Here is a 19,320-nt window from a genome sequence, read left to right on the forward strand (position 1 = left end):
GTTAAGTATATAAAATATTTACTAGTCAGAGACTGAGACAGCAAGGATAGAGTTACAAAGCAGGATCTAGACAAATCATCTTTATCATAGCCCCGTAGTCTCTTTTTTTTCCTCCCATCAGAAAGGAAAAAGAAGTGGACAGGAAAGCCCTGCTCAGAACCTCACTATTGCTATGTTGCACCCATTCAAATTATTTTCCTATAAAATTAGGAGAAATAAAACCTAACTCTAATTTCCAACCTTACAACTAAAGTAGTCCTCTGTGTGACCCAGGTGTCCTAGCTCTGTCTCATGCAAGCAAAAGTTTCAAGTCTCTTAAAGCCTGCCTTGTGAATAAAAGGTTACCAGTTTTCTGTTAAGCAGAAACAGGCACAGGTGACATCACCACCATTACTTATTAACTTACAGTCTAAAGGAAAATCATAAAAATGTACATGAGAACAGCCCCACAAATGCAACGGGTAATAAAATCAACTGCCTCGCACAAGGTAAAGCAAAACCAACAAGCCCCATGTTTCACGTGAAGTATGGGATGGTCTGTCTCAGCTGCAGAGCATTCATCCCTGTTTCACTTTTCCAAAGCTAATCATCCTACATGAGAATAAAGGCTTTTCTTTCCCAAAAGCCGCTGTGTAGGAAGACCGGTGCCACACATGACTTCAGCATTTAAAGGTGATGGCACCGGCCTCGCACAGAGGTGCGGGCCCAGCGCTGCCTCAGCCTGACGCTCTTCCAAGGCCGCCTTCCACCTGGACACCGGGAAGCGGCCGAGGCGAGGCAGAGGCGGCCGGCGGGAGGCTGTTTTCTGGGAGGGTTGGACAGGCGCAGGCGGGGGACACTTGGGGCTCCTCAGGGAGAGCAGAGGAGGGAGCCTCTGAGAAGAGCCAGCGGGGGCGCAGCGAGGAGATGCCCCGGGAGCGGCGGGTGCACGAGGAGCGGGCTGGCTACCGGCGGCAGGTCCACGGGACGCGGGGCCACGCGGGGGCCTCCGGACCCCTCCGAGGGACGATGTGGGCCCGCGTGGGGCCGGAGCGGGCCCTGACCCTCCCCGACACCCCGTACCTGGGGCCTCCTCCATCGCGGCGTTACCGGTTTCCAGGCAACCGGCCCCGCGGTGCGCTGGAGCGCTCCGGGAGGTGTAGTTCGGCCGCGTCGGTGCGCGCATGCGCTGACGCGGGGAGAGGGGGTGGTGGGCGAGTGTCCGTCAGGCAGCGGCGGGAGGTGGCGTGTGTCGGCGGCTGTTGCCCGGCGTAAGGGCCGGGCTGACGGGGCACCGCACAGCTCCCGTTCCGCCGTGAATTAGAGGGTCTGCTGGGTGGGTTGGTTGGGATTTTTTTCCTTAAAGTAACATCTCTTTCGGCCGCCGCTGCCGTCTTCTCGAAACTCGGCGGGAAAATGAAAGGCATTCCCTCAACTTTCTGCCCACAAGGCGCAGCGAGTGCTGCCGTGCGCCCGCCGGTGACGGCGTGTTCCCCGGAGGGCAGAGCTCAGGCGAAACTTCCTATCTGCGTCGTATCTTCACATACACCTGTGTGCACTTCTTTTTTAATATATATATACTTTTTCTTTCCCACCCCCTGAAGCTGTGGGCTGGTGTTTTGTCTGGCTTTGCGGCGGGGGCAGGGGGCGTAGGTGCGGAGGAGGGAGGAAGGGCCGTACCTGCCGCCGCGGGGGGGCAGGCGCCGAGGGGCCGCGGAGGGAGGGGACTGCGGCCGGCGGCAGCGCCCGGCCCTGGGACAGGTGCCACGGGAAGAGGAGGGCCTGTGGGCGCGGCGGGGTGGCCCGGCGCGACGTCCCCGGGCGGACGGAGGAGGCCGCGCCATGGCCCCGTGCGGGCGCTGCCGGTGGGCGCTGCTGCTGCTGCTGGCCTGGCTGCCGGCCGGTGAGTGGGGTGGCGGCGGGGTCCCGGTCCCCTCTGGGGCCCCTCCCCGCCCCGGGACACCCCTGTGGCCCAGGGCGCCGGGGCCCGGGAGGCGCCCGCGGGTTTTGCCCCGGGGTTAACATGGTGCGGCGTGGGGGGAGCGGCGGTGGCCTCGCGGCGAGAGGAAGGGGTGGCCTGGTCCGGGGGACCGTTGTTGCCCCCTTGGTGTCCTTCCCCGCCGGGCAGAAGAGTGGGGCCCTCCCGAGCTCGGTACAAAAGCCATGCGGAGGAGAGGAGTTTCGTTACCCCAAAGGTGCGGCTAGCTGCTCTCCTAGGAGGAAGTGGCCGCCTGCTTCCTGGCACCCTCCGGTATCGCTCGTGTGCCGCCAGCTTGGTTTGGACCTGAGCGCACAAAGACGGAGGGGTTCCCCGTTGGCTTGTCACAAGTGCCCACCGCAGCGTTTGCTGCTAGCTCAGCAGCCCCTCCGCCTCTTTGGGGATCTGGTGTAGCTGCAGCGCTTCGGTACCTGGTAGATACAGGCTTGTATGGAGAAGAGCAGCTCACCTCCGAGTCCACACCTCCATGTCCTTTCTGCTAGACTTTGCAGGTTGCCTCACAGCTTCTGTTTTTTCTGTAGGAAATACAGTGATCATTTTGCTTCTTGGATGGCTGGGTCTTTGGTGATGATTTAGCCTTAAATACCAAAGCTCGTTTTTTCACAGAGAACCAGTAAAAGAAGCAAAAAAATGTGGAGTTATGCTTGTCGATTGCCTTGCTTGACAGCCACATTCCTGCATGATGTTCTAGCTAAAACTTGGCTTCACTGGGTCTGAAGGTTAATGTCTTCAATGCAAAGCCATAGGCCTGAGGTAGCCATAACGTACTAGGCTGGTAGCGTCCAGATTTGTTCTTTCCAACCAGGATAAGGATAGCAGCATGCAGTGGAGTACTGCAGTCCAAGTGTAGGAACAGGCCTTAATTTCACAGCTTCTCATTTTTATTGGAGAAGGTTAGGATGAAACATCAGATGTGCAGAGACATCTGACTGTCCTCCAGTGGGAACAGTAGGTTTTTAACCTCTTTAGAAAATAAGGAACTTACCATTTCATCTCTGACTCTTACAGAACAGAGGTAATGAGAAAGGATCCCTTTCATAAAGAGCTCTGGTTTCTGTAAGTGAAAAGCACATAGTGGTTTTGAGTATTTTATTCTTGCCAGAGAGATGCTGCTGTAGGAAACCCATGAAAAATCTCTTATGGTTCCATGAGCCTTGACAGATCAGATTTCATATGGGAATTCATTTGATTGACAATGAGATCAAGGTTTTGTCAGTCTTGAGAGTTTGAATTTTGGGTTGGTATCTTGTGATTTCCTGCAGTAAGATCCCGTGGGTCAGCTATTTCACAATGAAGGCTAAAACAAGATGTGTTAAAGTACAGTGCTCTTAAATAAGAGCAACTGTAACTATCTGTCACCAGTCTGGAGCTTGATTTGCTACAACATTGTAAAAACAAGAGGTCCTTGTTTTTGCTAGAGGTTTGCACAGCTGCTGGTATTTCTGTATTAAAATGCATGTTGTGTATATTAGGTTTTTCAGAAAAGCGTTGGACTCAGAGTTTACCGTGATCATGTCTGTGTTTGTGTGGTATTTTTAAGGCAAGTAAGTTCATTCTGCCTGTGCTTTGAGTTGGCTGACCAGGAGTCCGTTTCAAACCAGAAACTGAGCAAGTACTGCATTGACAATATCCTACTGCAGAATTACTTGTTGAGGCAGCATGTTTTCCACCAGGTGGAGGCTGGGTGAGCTTGTGTTTGCCTGGAACGTACCGTGGAGGTGCAGCCTAAGAGGACACTGAAAGAATGATGCTTGCGGTTGTGATCCAGATGTTACTACGTAGTCCCTTATTCCCTTGCTCTCATCCTGAAAACGTGGAGCAGAGGGAAAGTCTTCGAATATGCGATAAAAACCGAGTTTTGGTTCATTGAGTCCCTTCCAGTTGATATCTTCCAAGCCTCCCCCTTTCCTTCCCTCTTTCCCTGCTGTCATGCTCCCTGGTTAAGAAGCAACTAGCATAGCACTGCAAACCCTGCCCTGTTCTCCAGGGTGTATGCCAGACAGGGCATCCCACGCTTGCTCCGCACTGTTTGTATTCTCTTATCGAAGGCAACTGGTGATAACTTCGTTATTGTTAATGACAAGCACAACTTAACTGTATTATCAAAGTTTAAATAAGATAGGGATGTCTTTGGAGTGTAGCTAAAATAAAGCATAGCTTATGAGAAACTTTGTAAAACCTTCCTCAGTGGGTGCAGGTGCTTGGATAGAAAATGCTGTGGAGGTTGTTATGGATGAGTTCTAAACATACATAACAATAGCTTCACTAAAAAGGAAAAAAAGCGTAATTGCTGTGTCCTGTTCTGAAGTGGCGATAAACGGATTAACTATGATGGTACAGCCCAAAAGTTCTGTTGTCTTAATCCTGGTCACCACTAGATAACATTCTGATGACTGTCTTAGCAACACCTTGATAAAATTCATTTGGTATTTATATGAACAGATGACGCTGCAGAACTTTTCTGGTTAGGATGACAAGCCAAGGCAATCCCATCCTCTGTGCTTCTAGGCCCAACGAATTATCTCCCTCAGCTTGGTGGGACAGTTTTCCGCATGCAGAAGGAGAACACAGAGTGATGTGCTGGACAATAGCTGCTTTGGAGAAAATAATTCCGTCCATCAGGCAGGCCAACACAGCTGGCTCAAGCTGCCTTCTATCAGGGAAAGACTCACGTTCTAACCGGGGTTTGTAACTGGGTGGCTGCACCAGAGGGGCTGGTGAGGTCCATAGGTGCAGGTGCTGGATGAGGCCGAGAGTGACGTACTTTGGTTGTCGGTCTGGTGCAGGGTGAAGGTTGTGATGTGAGGTGTGTTCCTGTGAGCTGACTGCCTTCTGTGTTCTTGTTTGCAGGTTGCCTCTCCCTCCTCGTGACAGTGCAGGATGTTGAGCGTTATACCACCTTATTTGCCACTGTTGTCCTCAACTGTGACTATAGCACCTCAGGTCAGCTGCAGGATGTGGTGGTGACCTGGCGCTTCAAGTCCTTCTGCAAGGACCCCATCTTTGACTACTACTCAGCCTGTAAGTGCTGTGCTTGTCCTCCAAGGAATCCCTCTTCAAATGGAAAGGAAGGGGAAGGTAGACTTACTGGGTAATACAGGCTTTTGACCTCTTCCTGCCCACAAACCAGGTTAGGTAGTGGTATTTCCCTGCGCTCCAAGAAAAGTAGATCATTTCTGTGATTTCCTTTGCAACATCAAGGCTTTATGAAGTGGTGTTGTAGAAATCCCAGCCAAAGCAGCGAATTTGTCCTCCTTGTCATCACTCAGAAGGCAGAGAGGCTCAGCCGTGTTTGACACACGTCAACCTTGGCAGCCCTATCTTATGCTTCAGTATTTTTGAAAGCAAGGGCATGCAACAAGTGGACTTTATGATTCCATAGTTGGAGCTAGATACCTGTGACCAGGAGTTACTGATATAAAGAAGCAGAAGAAACACTTGCATTTTGGAGGGCAGAAAGACTTCTAAGTAATAATATTTAGTACTGGAGGCAGCACTTCATCTGCACACCAGAATGTGTGCAGCCTTAATTCAAGAGTGTTTAAAATGGTTCTTAAGATGGTATGCAAACTGCATCGTGGGGTGCATCAAACAGTATAACCAGCTGGTCAAAAGAGATGATGATTCCACTATATTTAGCATTGGTGCAGCCTCACTTTGCATATCATGTGTGGTTCTGGGCCCCACAATTTAAGAAGGATGTTAAGGTACCTGAACACATCCAGAGGAGGGCAACAAAGCCAGTGAAAGGGCTGGAAGGCATCTCCTATGAGGAGCAGCTAAGGACTTCGGGCTTGTCTAGTTTGGAAAAAAGGAGGCTGAGGGGCGACCTCATGCTCTCTACAGCTTCCTGGGAAGGGGAAGTGGAGAGGGAGGTGCGGAGCTCTTCTCTCTGGTATCCAGCAATAGGACATGTGGGAATGGTTCAAAGCTGTGTCAGAGGAGGTTCAGGCTTGACATTAGGAAACGTTTCTTTACAGAGAGGGTGGTCAAACACTAGAATAGGCTTCCAAGAGAGGTGGTTGATGCCCCAAACCTGTCAGTGTTTAAGAGGCATTTGGACAATGCCCTTAATAATATGCTTTAACTTTTGGTCAGCCCTGAAGTGGTCCAGGAGTTGGACTAGATGACCATTGTAGGTACCTTCCAACTGAACTACTCCTCCCTCCCCTCTTCTAAACCCTGCAGTATATTTAAGCTGGCCAACCTTAGCTTAACTGCACACTAAGCTCAGAGTGGGGAGCCTGGACTTGTTTGGTGTCTTGGTGCCCACACTCTCCCTTAAGCAGTCTGGATGGGTTGGGTAGGCATGTTACCGAGTGCTCTACAGCCTAGTCCACAACCAGGTGGGTCCCTGGCTCTGGTGATCCCAGCATAATGTGGCTGCTTTGAACCCAGGCTCAAGCTAATAGCCCCCAACGGGGACAGAAAGCATGAAGGTCATGGTATTTGTTTAGCTGGGTCTGCTTTTCATGATCCATTGTAGGTACAGCAGTGGAGGAGCCTTTGACCAGCTTTGTCCTCTCCTCTCTTCATTGCAAGCCCTTGACAGACAATGCTGACTGTATCAGTTGTCTCCCCAAATCTCAACACTCAAATACCTGGCAACTCAATGTTAGTTTATATTGTGAGTGTGTCATAAGAGTATTGCACAGAGATTGCCTGTAGTCCTCCATTAATTCTGTTACAAACACATAATCCTTAGTTGGAATCAGACGATGGATTCTTTTCTGTCTTTATGAGCTCCACAACATCTAATGGGATACGGGAGGGAAGAGGAGACAATCCCTACAGCGGTTCTCTTGTGTCTGGGGGTTTTGTTTGGTAAATAAACACACTTTCGTTTTAGTTCCAGTATTCCTGGGAGTTTTATGACTCTTTTCCTTGCAGTTTATCTTCATGCTGGGAGCTGCCCCCCAGCTACCATCATTAGCTTCTTTCTACTGTTGTTCTTTCAGTTGTGAGTGCAGAAGGCATCTCCCGTGCAGCTCCTGCATTCTCAAAATCTCTGCCATTGCTGTGGCTCTACCTTTTGAGTTCTCCAAAGCAACTTGTCCTTGCTGGTTTGAAAGCCATGCTTTGTATGACTAGACCAAAGCAGAGGCATACGTGCATTCAAGAGTTTCTCTGCTGGTCACAAGGGGATAGAAATTGGTCCTTTGACGTAACTTTTGCTGTCTTATTTAATAATGTGTGTTTGTAGCATACCAGGCTGGTTTAGCTCTTGGCCAGGACCCATCTAATGACTGCAATGACAGCCAGCGAAAGGTGCGCATTGTCATCCAGAAATATGGGCAGAAGGAGCCTGTGCTGGGTATCGACTACCGGCAACGAAAGATCACCATTCAGAACCGTAAGTGACTTGACCTCCCAGGCAGGCAGTGAACTCAGTAACTATCCAATAACTGGGCCAACTAAGTGAAGAGAAGCATAAACATGGCTAATGCCATCTATAGCTTACATATTCTGTGAGGCAGCAATGGAATAAGAGCTGTGAGGGGCTCTGTCCCCAGCTGGCCTGAGGTTGTTGGAGGCACCACAAGCTAAGGCTGAGCTGGGGATGCCTGAGCACTTTTCTGAAGAGGACAAAAGTAAGCTGAGGAGCCCAGAGGCTAGAAAACAGTTCTTTTTTCTTAGTACTGTGTAATTGTCCAGGTGTATTATATACTCCCTGCTGTACCTGGAACAATAGCTGTTGCTCCTGCCAGAAGTGTCACTGGGATGGCTGACCTAATGGGGACAGTGGTCTGTGTTCCAAAACCCGTAGGGCTGGCAGTTGGCAGCAGCCAGTATCTGTTAACATCCATCACCCAGCAGCGTGTTGGTTATTTCACGCCACAGAGAGCTAGTCCTGCTTCTAAGCAGTGTTGCCTTCCAGCAGCACAAAGGGAAAAGGGACTGGCAGTTAATAGTCTTTACAGGAGTTCTCAATGGACTCAGATGGGATTGTCTGAAGGTGATGGCTACGCTTAGAAAGAGGGGAGATGCAGTACTGTATGTCACCTGCAGGCAGAGGGCCCTGAAAGTAGTGTCTGTCAGTCCCAAATAGCCCATTGACCTCTCAGTCCCTCTCCCACAGGGGCAGACCTTGTCATCAGTGAGGTCATGTGGTGGGACCACGGCGTGTACTACTGCACTGTGGAAGCACCAGGAGATACCTCAGGTGATGCGGACAAAGAAGTTAAGCTGATTGTTCTCCGTAAGTGTCTGTGGTTTGTTGCCTGGGTGTCAGGTATCTCCTCCTTCTCTCTTCCTCCCCACTTCAAGATGTCTCCAGCAGTGGGGAGGTGCTCAGTAACTTACTGTGCCCAGGTACATCAGGATCTTCTTTCTCCATTTTTCCCAGACTGGCTCACAGTACTCCTCATTGTTCTCGGTGGCCTCCTGCTCCTTCTGCTGATTGGAGTATGCTGGTGCCAGTGCTGCCCCCAGTATTGCTGCTGCCACGTCCCGTGTGTCTGCTGCCCAACCCGGTGCTGCTGTAATGAGGCAGGTGAGGTTCAAGCAAATGTGCATCCATTCATGGCTTCTGTCAAGGCAAAAGCTTGACTGGGAGCTTGCTGAGCTCTGCTTTCTCCCTCCAGTTCAGTGTCCATATAGACTGAGACATTTCTTTGGCTGGTGTGACCTCCGTGACCAGCTTATCTGAGTTTAAAGGAGGGGAGCTAGGCTACATGGAGCCCATCTTGCTCCTCTGTGTCCAGTTTACAGAAGTTCCTCCTCACTCACACCTTGCTACCAACTTCTCTCATGTCATCTAGGGCATGATCAGCTCCATTGTACGAGTAGCTCAGGACTTTTCTTCCCTGTCTTGTGGTTCATATGCCTGCGCATGTGAGGAAGGCAAGCAAATGTCAAACTGGCCTAACCTTCAAGTGTGTTGCTCTGAGCGGTAATTATGTAAAAATCGGAATTTTCTATCTTCATGTTATTTTCAGAGCTGCTCTTTCCACCAGAAAAAGCTTTTGTTTGTTTTCTTTGAGGAAGGAAGTGAGGAGAAAGATGGTCTCTCTTGGTGGTCAACCATGCAAATATATTCTGAGGTTTTGAGGGTCAAGAGAAACTTTGTTGTGTGTCATTCTTAGCAGTAATAAAGGTTTTGCAGCCAGACCCTGTTCTCTTAACAAGGCCACAGTTTGAATTTTGGCTCCTAAGGTCATATTGGTGTTCTTGTAACTGAAACTTAGTAGCAACAGAAGGTGGACTAGCCCCCCTGCAGCTTACACAATCTGACAGGAACAAAATGCAACGAATACATTTATTATTTATCACAGAAATAACCAAGGGGAGCATTTATTTATTTAACAAGGAGCTATGCTTCTAGTTTCCCTTTACCTGCAAAAGAGCTATTTGGTATACCTTGGGTGTTAGTAAGCTGTGAGAGTTTTAGATTTAAGCTTAATTTGCTTAGTCCTTGCAAAGAGCAAAGAGAGCATCCCTCTTACTACTAAAAACAAACCAAAACACTTTCTGGGGGCTTTACAGGCTGTCAAGTAAAATGTGTGGTGTTGAGGAAGCTATGGAAATTTGGCAGAAAAATCAGTTCCATGAAGGGAGAGAGAGGTGATGGAGATGAAAGAGTCACACCTCCAGACTGCCTAGTTCTCATCAAAAAAGGGATTCAGAATATGTGTGAGCTCCTTTTTGTTTTTCGGTGCTGTAGGAGATGATGGCCCCAGACTGCTGCTGTTGTCTTTCCTGCCTCCTCTTGAGGATAGGTAGGAGAGATTCTTGTGAGGTTCACAAGACGTCTCCTTGCCGATGAAAGAAGGTACAGACAAGTCCAGCCTCCTTGACTGGCTGCTGGATTCTGTGGCTGCAATTTCGATCCCAGCTGCCTGCTCTTCTTGATCCACTTTGCAAGGGATCCTGGTGCCTGCTCCCCTCCTGTGGCACACCTTCTCTTCACTTCATCCTGCCTCTGACTTACTTTTTTTCACTCCAAGAAATGATCTGTAGACTTTAAAAACCACAAGAACATAGATACAGGGGCTGTCTTAAACAACAGTCCTGAGGAGTAACAGTTCCATACAGCTGAAGGCAGAAATCCTCAACTAAGTCTTACGGGTTACAGTGCGAGCTTTGCGAGCCGAGTACGGGCGATTTCTTCCCAACTATTGGCCACTAGAGGGTAGCCTAGATCTGCTGAACAGTCATAGATGCCATTGAGGCAAGGTAATTCTGCGTGTTTTAAGTCAGGTCATTAACTGACATGATTTTGAACCTAGTAATAAAAGAAGTGCATTGTTTGAGTAGTTCAGAATTGATGTACAGAAATATTAAACATGCCCCAGGAGCAAGCCAATTACATTCCCCGTGGAAAGCTCTGAGAAAAGCCCACCAGGGTAAATACACGTATGACCTCCTTCTGTTCCCATTACTTCCTTTTCTGCTGTGGACTTCTTCCACTAATGAATTGGTGCAAAATAGGATATACTTGCACCTGGGTCTGACTAAGTTGGAAATTTTTTTTTATAATTGGCCCAGCACCTGTAAAATCTGTCAAAGGTGAAGAACAACCTTTCTCAGCAGAGAGTAAGTGGAGGGAACAACACTACATTCTGTCGGTTTTACAGCAGGTATAAGTTTTGGAATTAGGGTGAATCTGACCTTCCCCAGATAAATATGTTCACTTTAAAAAGAGATCTGTAACTTCACTTCCATTTCGCAGGTAGGGAACCAGAGTATATGTCAAGTTCAAACTGGAAGGCAAAGTATCTGGGGAAGGAAGAGAGGATGATGGTAGGGAAGGAAGTCCAAGGGTAATTCTGCATTTGTTCAGCTGTAGGGAGAGATCAGAGAATTACAGGGGCAGGATGACTTTGGTCCTAGTGACTGCCTTCATACCCTAAGGAGGGGAACCCTGACTAGGTATTCCCACAGCTGCTGGGCCTTTCATTCCTCAGGCAAAGACTGTGGTAAAATCCCAGGGATGTACACTCAGCAGGTTCTGGGACATTCTCGGGGTGAAAACTGGAGGAACAGGAAAGGAAGAGATAAGTCCTTTCCCTTCTTTCTGTCCTTTTCCATTTCCTTTTTTTCTCTCTTCCTCTTAAGTTTGAAACTAAATTAGAGGAAAATCTCTTGGGGGAAAAAAAAAAAAAACACAAAGCAAGTTTGACATAAAATGCTTGAAAGCTGCTACCTCAGGCCACACAGCTTTGAAGAAAAGTCAGAGTATTACAATTAAAACCCTGAAGTTTCCAGCTTTGTAGTTCACTCTGGCTGGAGCCAGGCTGGGGAGGGGGAGGGAGTTTGGAGTGGAGAACGAAGTGGAGCTGCATGAACTGTAGGGAAAAGGGAAGGATGTGTTGAGAGGCGTGGTCAGTCCTGTTTTGCTTCAAGTGGTGCTTTGTTTAAATTCAGTGAAAAAGCTAAAGGAGGACATGTTTAATAACTGGAGTGCTACCTGAAATGGAGAGCTCAGTCCCAAAGAGCACACAGTCTAAATGCTGCCTGCTGCAGATGAACCCAGAGGACAGAATTAATTGGTGCTTAGCTGTAGCCTGGTTTCTTAAAGAAGCAAGGCTTATGCAGTCTGTCTATCCCCTATCTCTTTCCCTCAAATAGCTTTTAATTTCATCAGCCAACTTCAGCCAGATTTATCAGAGTAAAAGTCTCAAAGGCAATTACGTTCCTATCTGTCTCCTGAACTGTGTAGCCAAGAACGTTCTGTTCATGCCTGACCAGAGAAGAGGCTGCAGTAAAAGTATGAAACTCCAGAGAAGCCATGTAAGAAATGTTGCAAAGGCCCTGTTGCAGAAAAGCTTCACCCAGTAATGACAGACAAATCGTGCAAAGTCAGGCTTTGTAAAGTCTGGGGCTTGCAGAGTTTATTTGCTCATAAACGTAAGTTTTGATTGTCTGTGGTAGGAGGAGTAAGTTTCTGTAAGATGTTTTTAGGTATTCCCAAAAAGAGATGCAGCAGTGAGCGATGGTTTTGAAGACAGGGATAGTGAGGTTGTCTGTTTAGAGGAGGTGAGATGGAAGCACTGGAAAAAGTGAAGTGGAATTGGAGCCTGACCCCATGAGTAGGGGCCTGGAGTTAGAAGTGATGGAAAAACAGTGAGGAAGAGAAATTTCCACAGAGTTTGCTCTTTTGGCACACCGGAAATTGCTGTTGAGAATAGGAAATTTCATTTGTTCACCAGTTTGACCACACTGTCCTAAGGGATTTAATTTTAGCAGTCGTGCTGAGGTAAATTACAGAAAGAGACAACAAGAGTGGTTGAAAGACTGGACAGTGCATCTCTTGAGAGCCCTGTTTGTGGAACAGAGAGGAAATGATGGGATATGGTGTGGAAAATATGATCTGGACAGAGCCTGCATGAAGGTGGCAAAAAAGGTCTCGTTTAGCTGTAAATCAAAGCCAAAAGGGGAAAGGACCAATTGTGAGCTGAATGAGTTTTAAGAGAGAGAAGACAGTGTGGTGTGTCTTGCTGTATGAAACCATATTTCCCACCTTTCCGCAACTGTACTTATAATGACAGGGCAGGTAGAAGGCTTGCATTTGGTCATGCGCTATGTACTTAATCATAGTGCCATTTGTTCCCAGTTGCTGGAGCTGCACCCTAAATGTCAGGCAGTACCCTTTTCTTCTGTTTTAAGTATCTTTTTGAAGCTATACAACTTCGTATTGCGATTTCCTATGCTCTGTTTTACCTTTGTCATAGGGTGGAAAGAGCTTTTCATTTTGTGAATTTCCTGTGTTTGACCACATCCAAAGGCTACAGTCTATCAAGCAAAATGGTACGTGGTCTTCAAGTTGTGCTCTCTGGATAGCTGCTGTAAGCTTTATTATTCTTCTTTTATAGTACTGGAACGGCATCGGTTCCTGAAGCAGGCTCAGGCACTTGCACCTTGGATGTCACCCAACATGTTCTACAGAAGTGGTGACAGGAACTCGCAACTTTCCTCTTACCAGCTGAACCCTCTACTGCAACAAGGTGAGACCATGGGCATCATTTCAGAGGGAAATCAGGATAAGAAACAGGTAGCTTCTCAAGGAGGTTCAGCAGTGAGACTTTACCCTCTCTGCTACAAAGGAGAGAAAGATGTTCCTAGCATGACTGCACGTCTAAGCATCACAGCTCTGTTACATCTGCAGGCTACCATAGACTTACCTGGGTGGATAAGTACAGCCTATCCATCTTAAGTGTCTTGCTAGGCTCAGTGCTGGGTGAAGTAGTTTAATGCTAACTAAGGTATATCTGTGCTACACCCCAGCAACTGCAGGGTAAATATACCCAGCTTATCTTGCTGCATGTGGTAGAGGAGGGTACTGTCTCTTTGTTCTGCTGTGCTGGTCACGGTCAACTCCTTATAGCCAAAATTGACATGAAAAGTGAGGTGCAATTTGTTTGAGTTCTTATCAAATGTCTAGTCTTCAAATGATTAAGGGCAAACTGCCTTCTGTGCAATAGATCTAGCCTGCATGCAGCAAAAAATGAAGGACTCTAATGAACCGGAAGATTTTTCCAGTTGTTCTGCCCCAAAATTGCTTGTACTAGTGGTATTTATTTGTAACTTTAATGGAGGAGGGAAGATGGAATCTCTGAAGTCCTAGAGAAATAAGTAGTAAAATAACATATTACCAGTAGTATTATTTAATCACCCAAGGAATGACGTCTCAAATAAATATAACGTATTATTAATCCGAAAATAGCTTTTCATCACTATATAGCTGTCACAGGTTTACTCTGTGTCTAATGAGTCTTAACTGCTATTTGAAGAAATAGTTTGCAAACTTCTTAAATGCTAGATTCAAGATGTTTGAGTATATACTTCTTTGGCCCACTAGTTAATTCTACAGTTACTATTTTTCCTAGCCAGGGCACAAGTTTTCCTTAGAAAGATCTGGTGACTGAGCCACCATGATTTAAGACAAAATATACTGAGTCTTCTCAAGGAAATCCATGCTGGCAGAAAATGGGCATGTTCCTCAGGCAGTTTCTTAGCCCATGTTTTCACAGTCCTTGAATCTCCTGTGCTTAAGTTTCCCTTGAACTTGTTTCAGGTCAACTTTTTAGAGATGTAGAAGGTAGAAGTAAACATTTAGAGGTAGAAGGGAACTCTTAAGGTCATCTCGTCCTACCTCTTGCTCAAAGCAGGTCTGTCACCAACCTCAGTCACATTAGCTGTGGCTTTGTCCAGCCAAGTCTTGGAAACCTGCAAGGATGGAGATTCCATGACTTCTTTGGGTAATTGTTCCAGAGCTGGACCAGTGTCCAAGAGAAGAAGCTTCTCCTTTTGCTACTTGTATCTATACATATGTGTGTGTGTGTGCGCATGTATATAAAACATTCTTTTTCTTTTGCAGTTTTTGTTCATATTTCTTCCAGCTCAATGAGATACAAGAGGAAACACTATTAATTTTCTCTGATTTTTTTTAAATAAAATTTGGTATCAATGCTGTAGGAAAAAAATATTCCTCTCACTAAATACATAAACTGTATTTCCAGGTGTGCTGGATGACTTTGATTTCTTATCTCTGTGCTGCCCAAAACACAGATTATACTGCAACTTACTAGTTACTACTCTTTGCACTTTACCTTGTACGGTCTGGATGTGCTGGTTGTGGTGCTTCAGGCTCGCACAGCTCTTGCAGTGAGGAGGAGCAGGAGAAGAGAGGCTCAAAAGGGACTCAGCGGCATCATTAGCGCAGAAGGACCCTCTCTTTCTTGTTTCCCTTTGACTTGCTGCATTCTCCTGTGCTTTTATCCTTAGATGTCTCACTGCATAACAGTCTTCCACTGGTGCAGCCACAAGCTCAGCTTTCCCCTAACAAGGGTGTTCTGGACTATCTGGAATCTGAAATCCAAAACATTAACATGTCACAGCTCCGGCCACCCTCCCACCAGCGGCAGGCTGTGCAGCCCAGCTTGCTGTCCTCCCTGGGATCCGAGATCATGCCACCTCCTCTCACTGATCATGTCTCCTCCATCCATGGGAGCAGCAACTCCTCACGGCCACAGAGAGCTGCCCACACCCCCAGACCCTGGGACTCTGCAGCAGAGGACAGGAGGGAAAACCGGAGGTGGCCCTTGCCTTCCAGCGGGGATTCGCATTCCAGCTACAGTCGGGAGGCCTGGGACAGGCAGCGAGAGGACCATCCTCAGAGGCAGAGGACAGGTGGCTACAATGGCAGGCCCCAGCACTCCGGACGGGATGTGTCACCCCCACGCCAGGCTGAGAGGGGCAAGTGCAGCAGCAGCAGCAGCAGTTTCTATCCGGAGGAGGCCAAGGAGCGCTCCAGCCACCATCGTGGCTGGAGACAGGAGCCCGCAGGGAGGCGAGACTACCAGCAGCATACCAGGAGGAGCAATAACTCAGGTCAGCGGCGGCATAGCTACTCTCCCCCTTCTCGCCGGGGGTCATGGAGCTCCTCAGAAGAGCAAGTGCGTGTCCCAGCCACAAACCACAGGCGGCGGCACCGGTCTCGGGAATGGCCAGAAGATAAACCTCCCAGTTACCGCTCATTAGAAATCATCCCAGGTCAGGACAAGAAGCACAGAGGCAGCGCAGGGCCCCGCTCGGTGAGTAAGCTGCCTTTTTGCTTTCCCATCTAAGGGAAGAGGTGGGTTTTAGGGAGCGAGAGTGAGTGTTTGTCACTTTCTGCAGCCTGTTGTCTTTCAAATGGAGGGCAAGGAGCACTGGGTGCCCTGCGCGGCTTGGTTATGAAGAGGCTGCCGAGTTCCCTGCCTTCAGACATGTGATGCGTGGCTGTAGTGTGTTCAGGGTCAAAGTGAGTAGTCAAATAAAGTAGGTCCCCTATCACATCCAACACCGGGTGACATGTTATACCCTTTCACTCCTGTTCCCACCTAGAGGCATTTGAAGCTCTCCGTATGCGTTAGTGTTAAAATAGCTGTTCTCCTGGCACTGCCTGATGAGAAAGCACTTCCAGAGTAGGCAGCAGTACTGAGTATCCCTCTGCAATCCTTTGTGGTGTTGGTTTACTTCTGATTTCTTTTAGCATGTGCATGATTCTCCTATTATCGATCTCCAACATTTATAGTATCTTGGTGATATTTTTCATATGGGAAATCATCCAGGTAAGATGCCTAAAGCTACACAAAACAGGCTGTAGGATCATGGGTGGCTATAGTCGTGAGAAATGTGTGATCCTCCAGGCCAGGCGGAAGAGGATGGCTTGCTTGTTGGGACTCCTGAGAACTGAACATGGATTATATGGGCAGTGAACAGTGAATCATCTTGCCAGTTTACACAGGGACTAGATTTCAGGTAGCAAACTATGTGTGAAAAGCTTCACATCCAATTGCTAGTCTCCAAGTTAGACAGTGTATTCCCCCTTAAAAAATTAAGGTTTTTTAAAATAAAAAAATGTTAAGTGTTCCCTATCACATATACGCAGAATCTTACCAGGTGGGATTCTTCTCAAAGGGCTGTATTTTGCACATTACCATTTTCCCTTCTGAGTTTTGGAAGGAAGTGCAGTTCTTGTCCCAGCTGGGATGTGTGTATGTATAACTGGTTTTGTTATGGTGCTCAGAGCAGGTAGGAAGACATAAGATTTACATTTATCGTTCCTTGTTCCTGAATCTTTTGTTTTCTCTTGCAGGACAGAGGAAGTTCCCACAGTGGAAGAAGCATAGTCATTTAATGCCATTTGTGAAAGAACTAAGATTCCCACCAGACTCCTCTTAGCTTTTCTACTCTGTAGGTTGGGATGGCGGCTTTTGACTGAACAGACAACCAGCGAAAAAACAGATGAAGCAGCTTCCTCTTAGACTTACAACTCTGAATAATCTATGTCTAGAGCCCGTGAAAGCAGTACATAACCCATTTTTATTCTTGCTGTGATTTGGAAACTAAGGTTTGCAATGGGCCGTGGTCCATTGAAAACATTCTATTGGAAACAGCAGATTTTTTCAGTAAATAGTACATTCCCAGTCTTTAAAGAGAGATACCAGTTGTTTTTGTTAGGTGTCCTGGCACTGCAAGGAGCCCAGTCCATAGAATGCTGGTCCTTTGCACACCAATTACTAGAGAAGGGCTCCAATGATCACAGAATTGTAAAGTCACAGGACAGCAGAATAATTTCGGTTGGAAGAGGCCTCTGGAGGTCATCTGATCCCTGGGAGTTTGGTGTAGGGAGGCACAGCATCTCCTTTCTAAGGCCCTCTGTTGTGCTTCAGAATGTGTAATGTTTGCTGCTTCTCCCTCGCTACTCAGAATAGTTGGGGCAGTTGCTTCCTTTTGTCCCCAGTAAGCCCCTCTCCCAAATGGAACTATCACAGAGTTGGAAGGATTTTTGACTGCCTAGTGGCTCACTAAACTGCAAATTGCCAGCTTATCCACCCTATACTGACTCAAACAACCTGCCCTACTTTAAGCTTAGACCTTAGTGCCTTAGAAGATACTTATTCTAGCCTTTAACCCAGACTTGAATTTACTTGTAAACTCAAAGGGCTAAATTAACCAGGTTTGGCCATCCCTACAGGGACTGAGCAAGGTATGACTACTGTCCCTCACACCATAGACCAGAATTTCCTTCAACTCTAGGAAACGTGGCTTTGGTGGATATATCTTTCCTAAGCCATGTACTCTTTTCCATGCATTTTATATTCCTCCTTTGCTCTCCGTGCCACGTATCATCTTCGTGGGATAAAGGGTGCTCTGAAGAAGTCTTACAGTCACCATTTTTACTTTGTCCTTGATCTTTACCGTGACACTTACATCAACTCTGCATATGTGGTGTGTCTGATCTGTAGCTAGATTGCAGGGTTTTCTCATCTCTCACCTTGAAACTAGAACACAGAATTTCTTTATCCTCTGAGACCAGTTGCCATTTCTCCGTGATGCAATTCATCCACATCCACTCTTTTCATTTAAAATGTGCTGGAAAAAGAGAGGTTCTTTGGATGCTGGCTGCTTCCACGGGAAACCGGCTTGCCAAAGGCACTTCTTGGATTCAAGAGACTCAGCTGTTGGCAGGGAGCTCTTGGAGCATCTTGTGAATTATTTGTAATCCAGAGGCACTAAGGATTGGCCAGTATCAATGTCTGTATTGCCTAGCTTATTTCCCAGACAGTGCTGTATGGGACACTCGCTACTATTTGTTCTTTAACATCCTAATTACTTACGTGCTTATGCTTTCCCTTGGAAAAGGACTGACTTGGAGAGGTTTTCGCTTTGCCCAACTCCTTTTTTTCTTTTCTTTGGACAACGATGGGAAACATCACACTTGGAGCAAATGCTACTCGCTGGATATCCGATGCAGTTGCTGGTCGACCAAAGGCTACTACAGAGAGTGCTCATTTTCCTCCAGTTTCTTGGCTGACAGTGCTTATTTCTAATTCCTATGTATGGAGATAAAGCAGGAGGACACACTAGCTTCTCTGGCTGACTTCATTTCAGAAAGAGAGGCCTACTTTTTGAAGACAGAGGGGCTGTTCGCCAGCAGTCGATGGCTAGCACAAAAAAGAGCTAAAAGACTAACGCCAAAGTTTGAATTCAAGAGAGGAAGTCTGTATTAAGCGTAGTCCTCACCTACATTAGACCCAAACTATGAATAATGTGAACTGACCCATGAGTTACAACTCAAATGTAGGGAATTAAGTGTATTTGCAGAACTTGCAGAGCCAGTGTCACTCTTGAATCTGATTCTCAGCCACCAGCTGAGAATAATTTTTATTCTTATTTAATGACATGCTGAGGATTTTATGTAACCCCTCTTCTATGATGGGCTAGTATTTTGATTTGTTAGGAGTTTATGGTGACTGGAAAGACAGAAGATAATATGGGGCTCCTTCTTCCAAAACTAGTATCCTGTTTTGACTTTAGCATTGCCCTCTGGTGACTTTTAGCAGATACCCAGGGCCCTGCAGATTCTACCCTTGGAAGCTGAACTGGTGGCTTGGAATTTCACATTCTCCTTATACTTCCAATAGGTCCATACATCATGCAGGACAACTTCTCCCTGTCATCTCAACCCAGCCCAAATGTCCAGGTTTTAGGGGAGGGCTGCCCCTTTCTCCATTAAGAGTAGAGGTTAATGAGACATCAAGTGAGATCCCAAGATGGTAGCATGGGAAAGAGTTCACTTTCTTTCACGTTCAAGTGTGTCCGGCCAGTTTTCTGAAGAGCAAGAAACCCCTTCACACAGCAAGAAAACCCAGATGAGTCTGTGTAACAGTAGCAGCTGTTGAAGCTTGCTGCTGTAGTAGGAGCACAATAACTGCAGAGGTTGTGCTCTTTTATCTAAATCCTGTGAAGGAGCCCTCCATCTTTATTTGGTCCTCTCGTCCCCATAATTGAGATAGGGTGACTAATTGTAGATTGTGCGAACACAATTTGTGCTGTGTGAAGTCTGGAGAGTT

General features: G+C 47.1%; 2 protein-coding genes across 2 annotated transcripts in view; one reads left to right on the forward strand and one right to left on the reverse strand.

Moving 5' to 3' along the window:
* The window catches only part of CFAP44 (cilia and flagella associated protein 44), a 46,565-nt gene extending 45,487 nt beyond the window's left edge, over positions 1 to 1,078 (reverse strand). Inside the window, exon 1 of the mRNA XM_086460545.1 lies at positions 1,063 to 1,078. Within this exon, the coding sequence (XP_086316671.1) occupies positions 1,063 to 1,078 (16 nt within the window). The remainder of the gene's footprint in view (positions 1 to 1,062) is intronic.
* Positions 1,079 to 1,821: 743 nt separating this feature from the next.
* ILDR1 (immunoglobulin like domain containing receptor 1) lies at positions 1,822 to 16,601 on the forward strand. Its single transcript, XM_086464159.1, has 8 exons — positions 1,822 to 1,882; positions 4,829 to 4,999; positions 7,182 to 7,331; positions 8,058 to 8,177; positions 8,325 to 8,471; positions 12,793 to 12,924; positions 14,705 to 15,513; positions 16,560 to 16,601. The coding sequence occupies exons 1-8, from the start codon at positions 1,822 to 1,824 to the stop codon at positions 16,599 to 16,601; spliced, it is 1,632 nt and encodes a 543-aa protein (XP_086320285.1).
* Positions 16,602 to 19,320: the final 2,719 nt, after the last annotated feature.

Source organism: Leptosomus discolor, chromosome 1, assembly GCF_034619465.1.
Source record: "Leptosomus discolor isolate bLepDis1 chromosome 1, bLepDis1.hap2, whole genome shotgun sequence".
NCBI classification, from domain to species: Eukaryota; Metazoa; Chordata; class Aves; order Leptosomiformes; family Leptosomidae; genus Leptosomus; species Leptosomus discolor.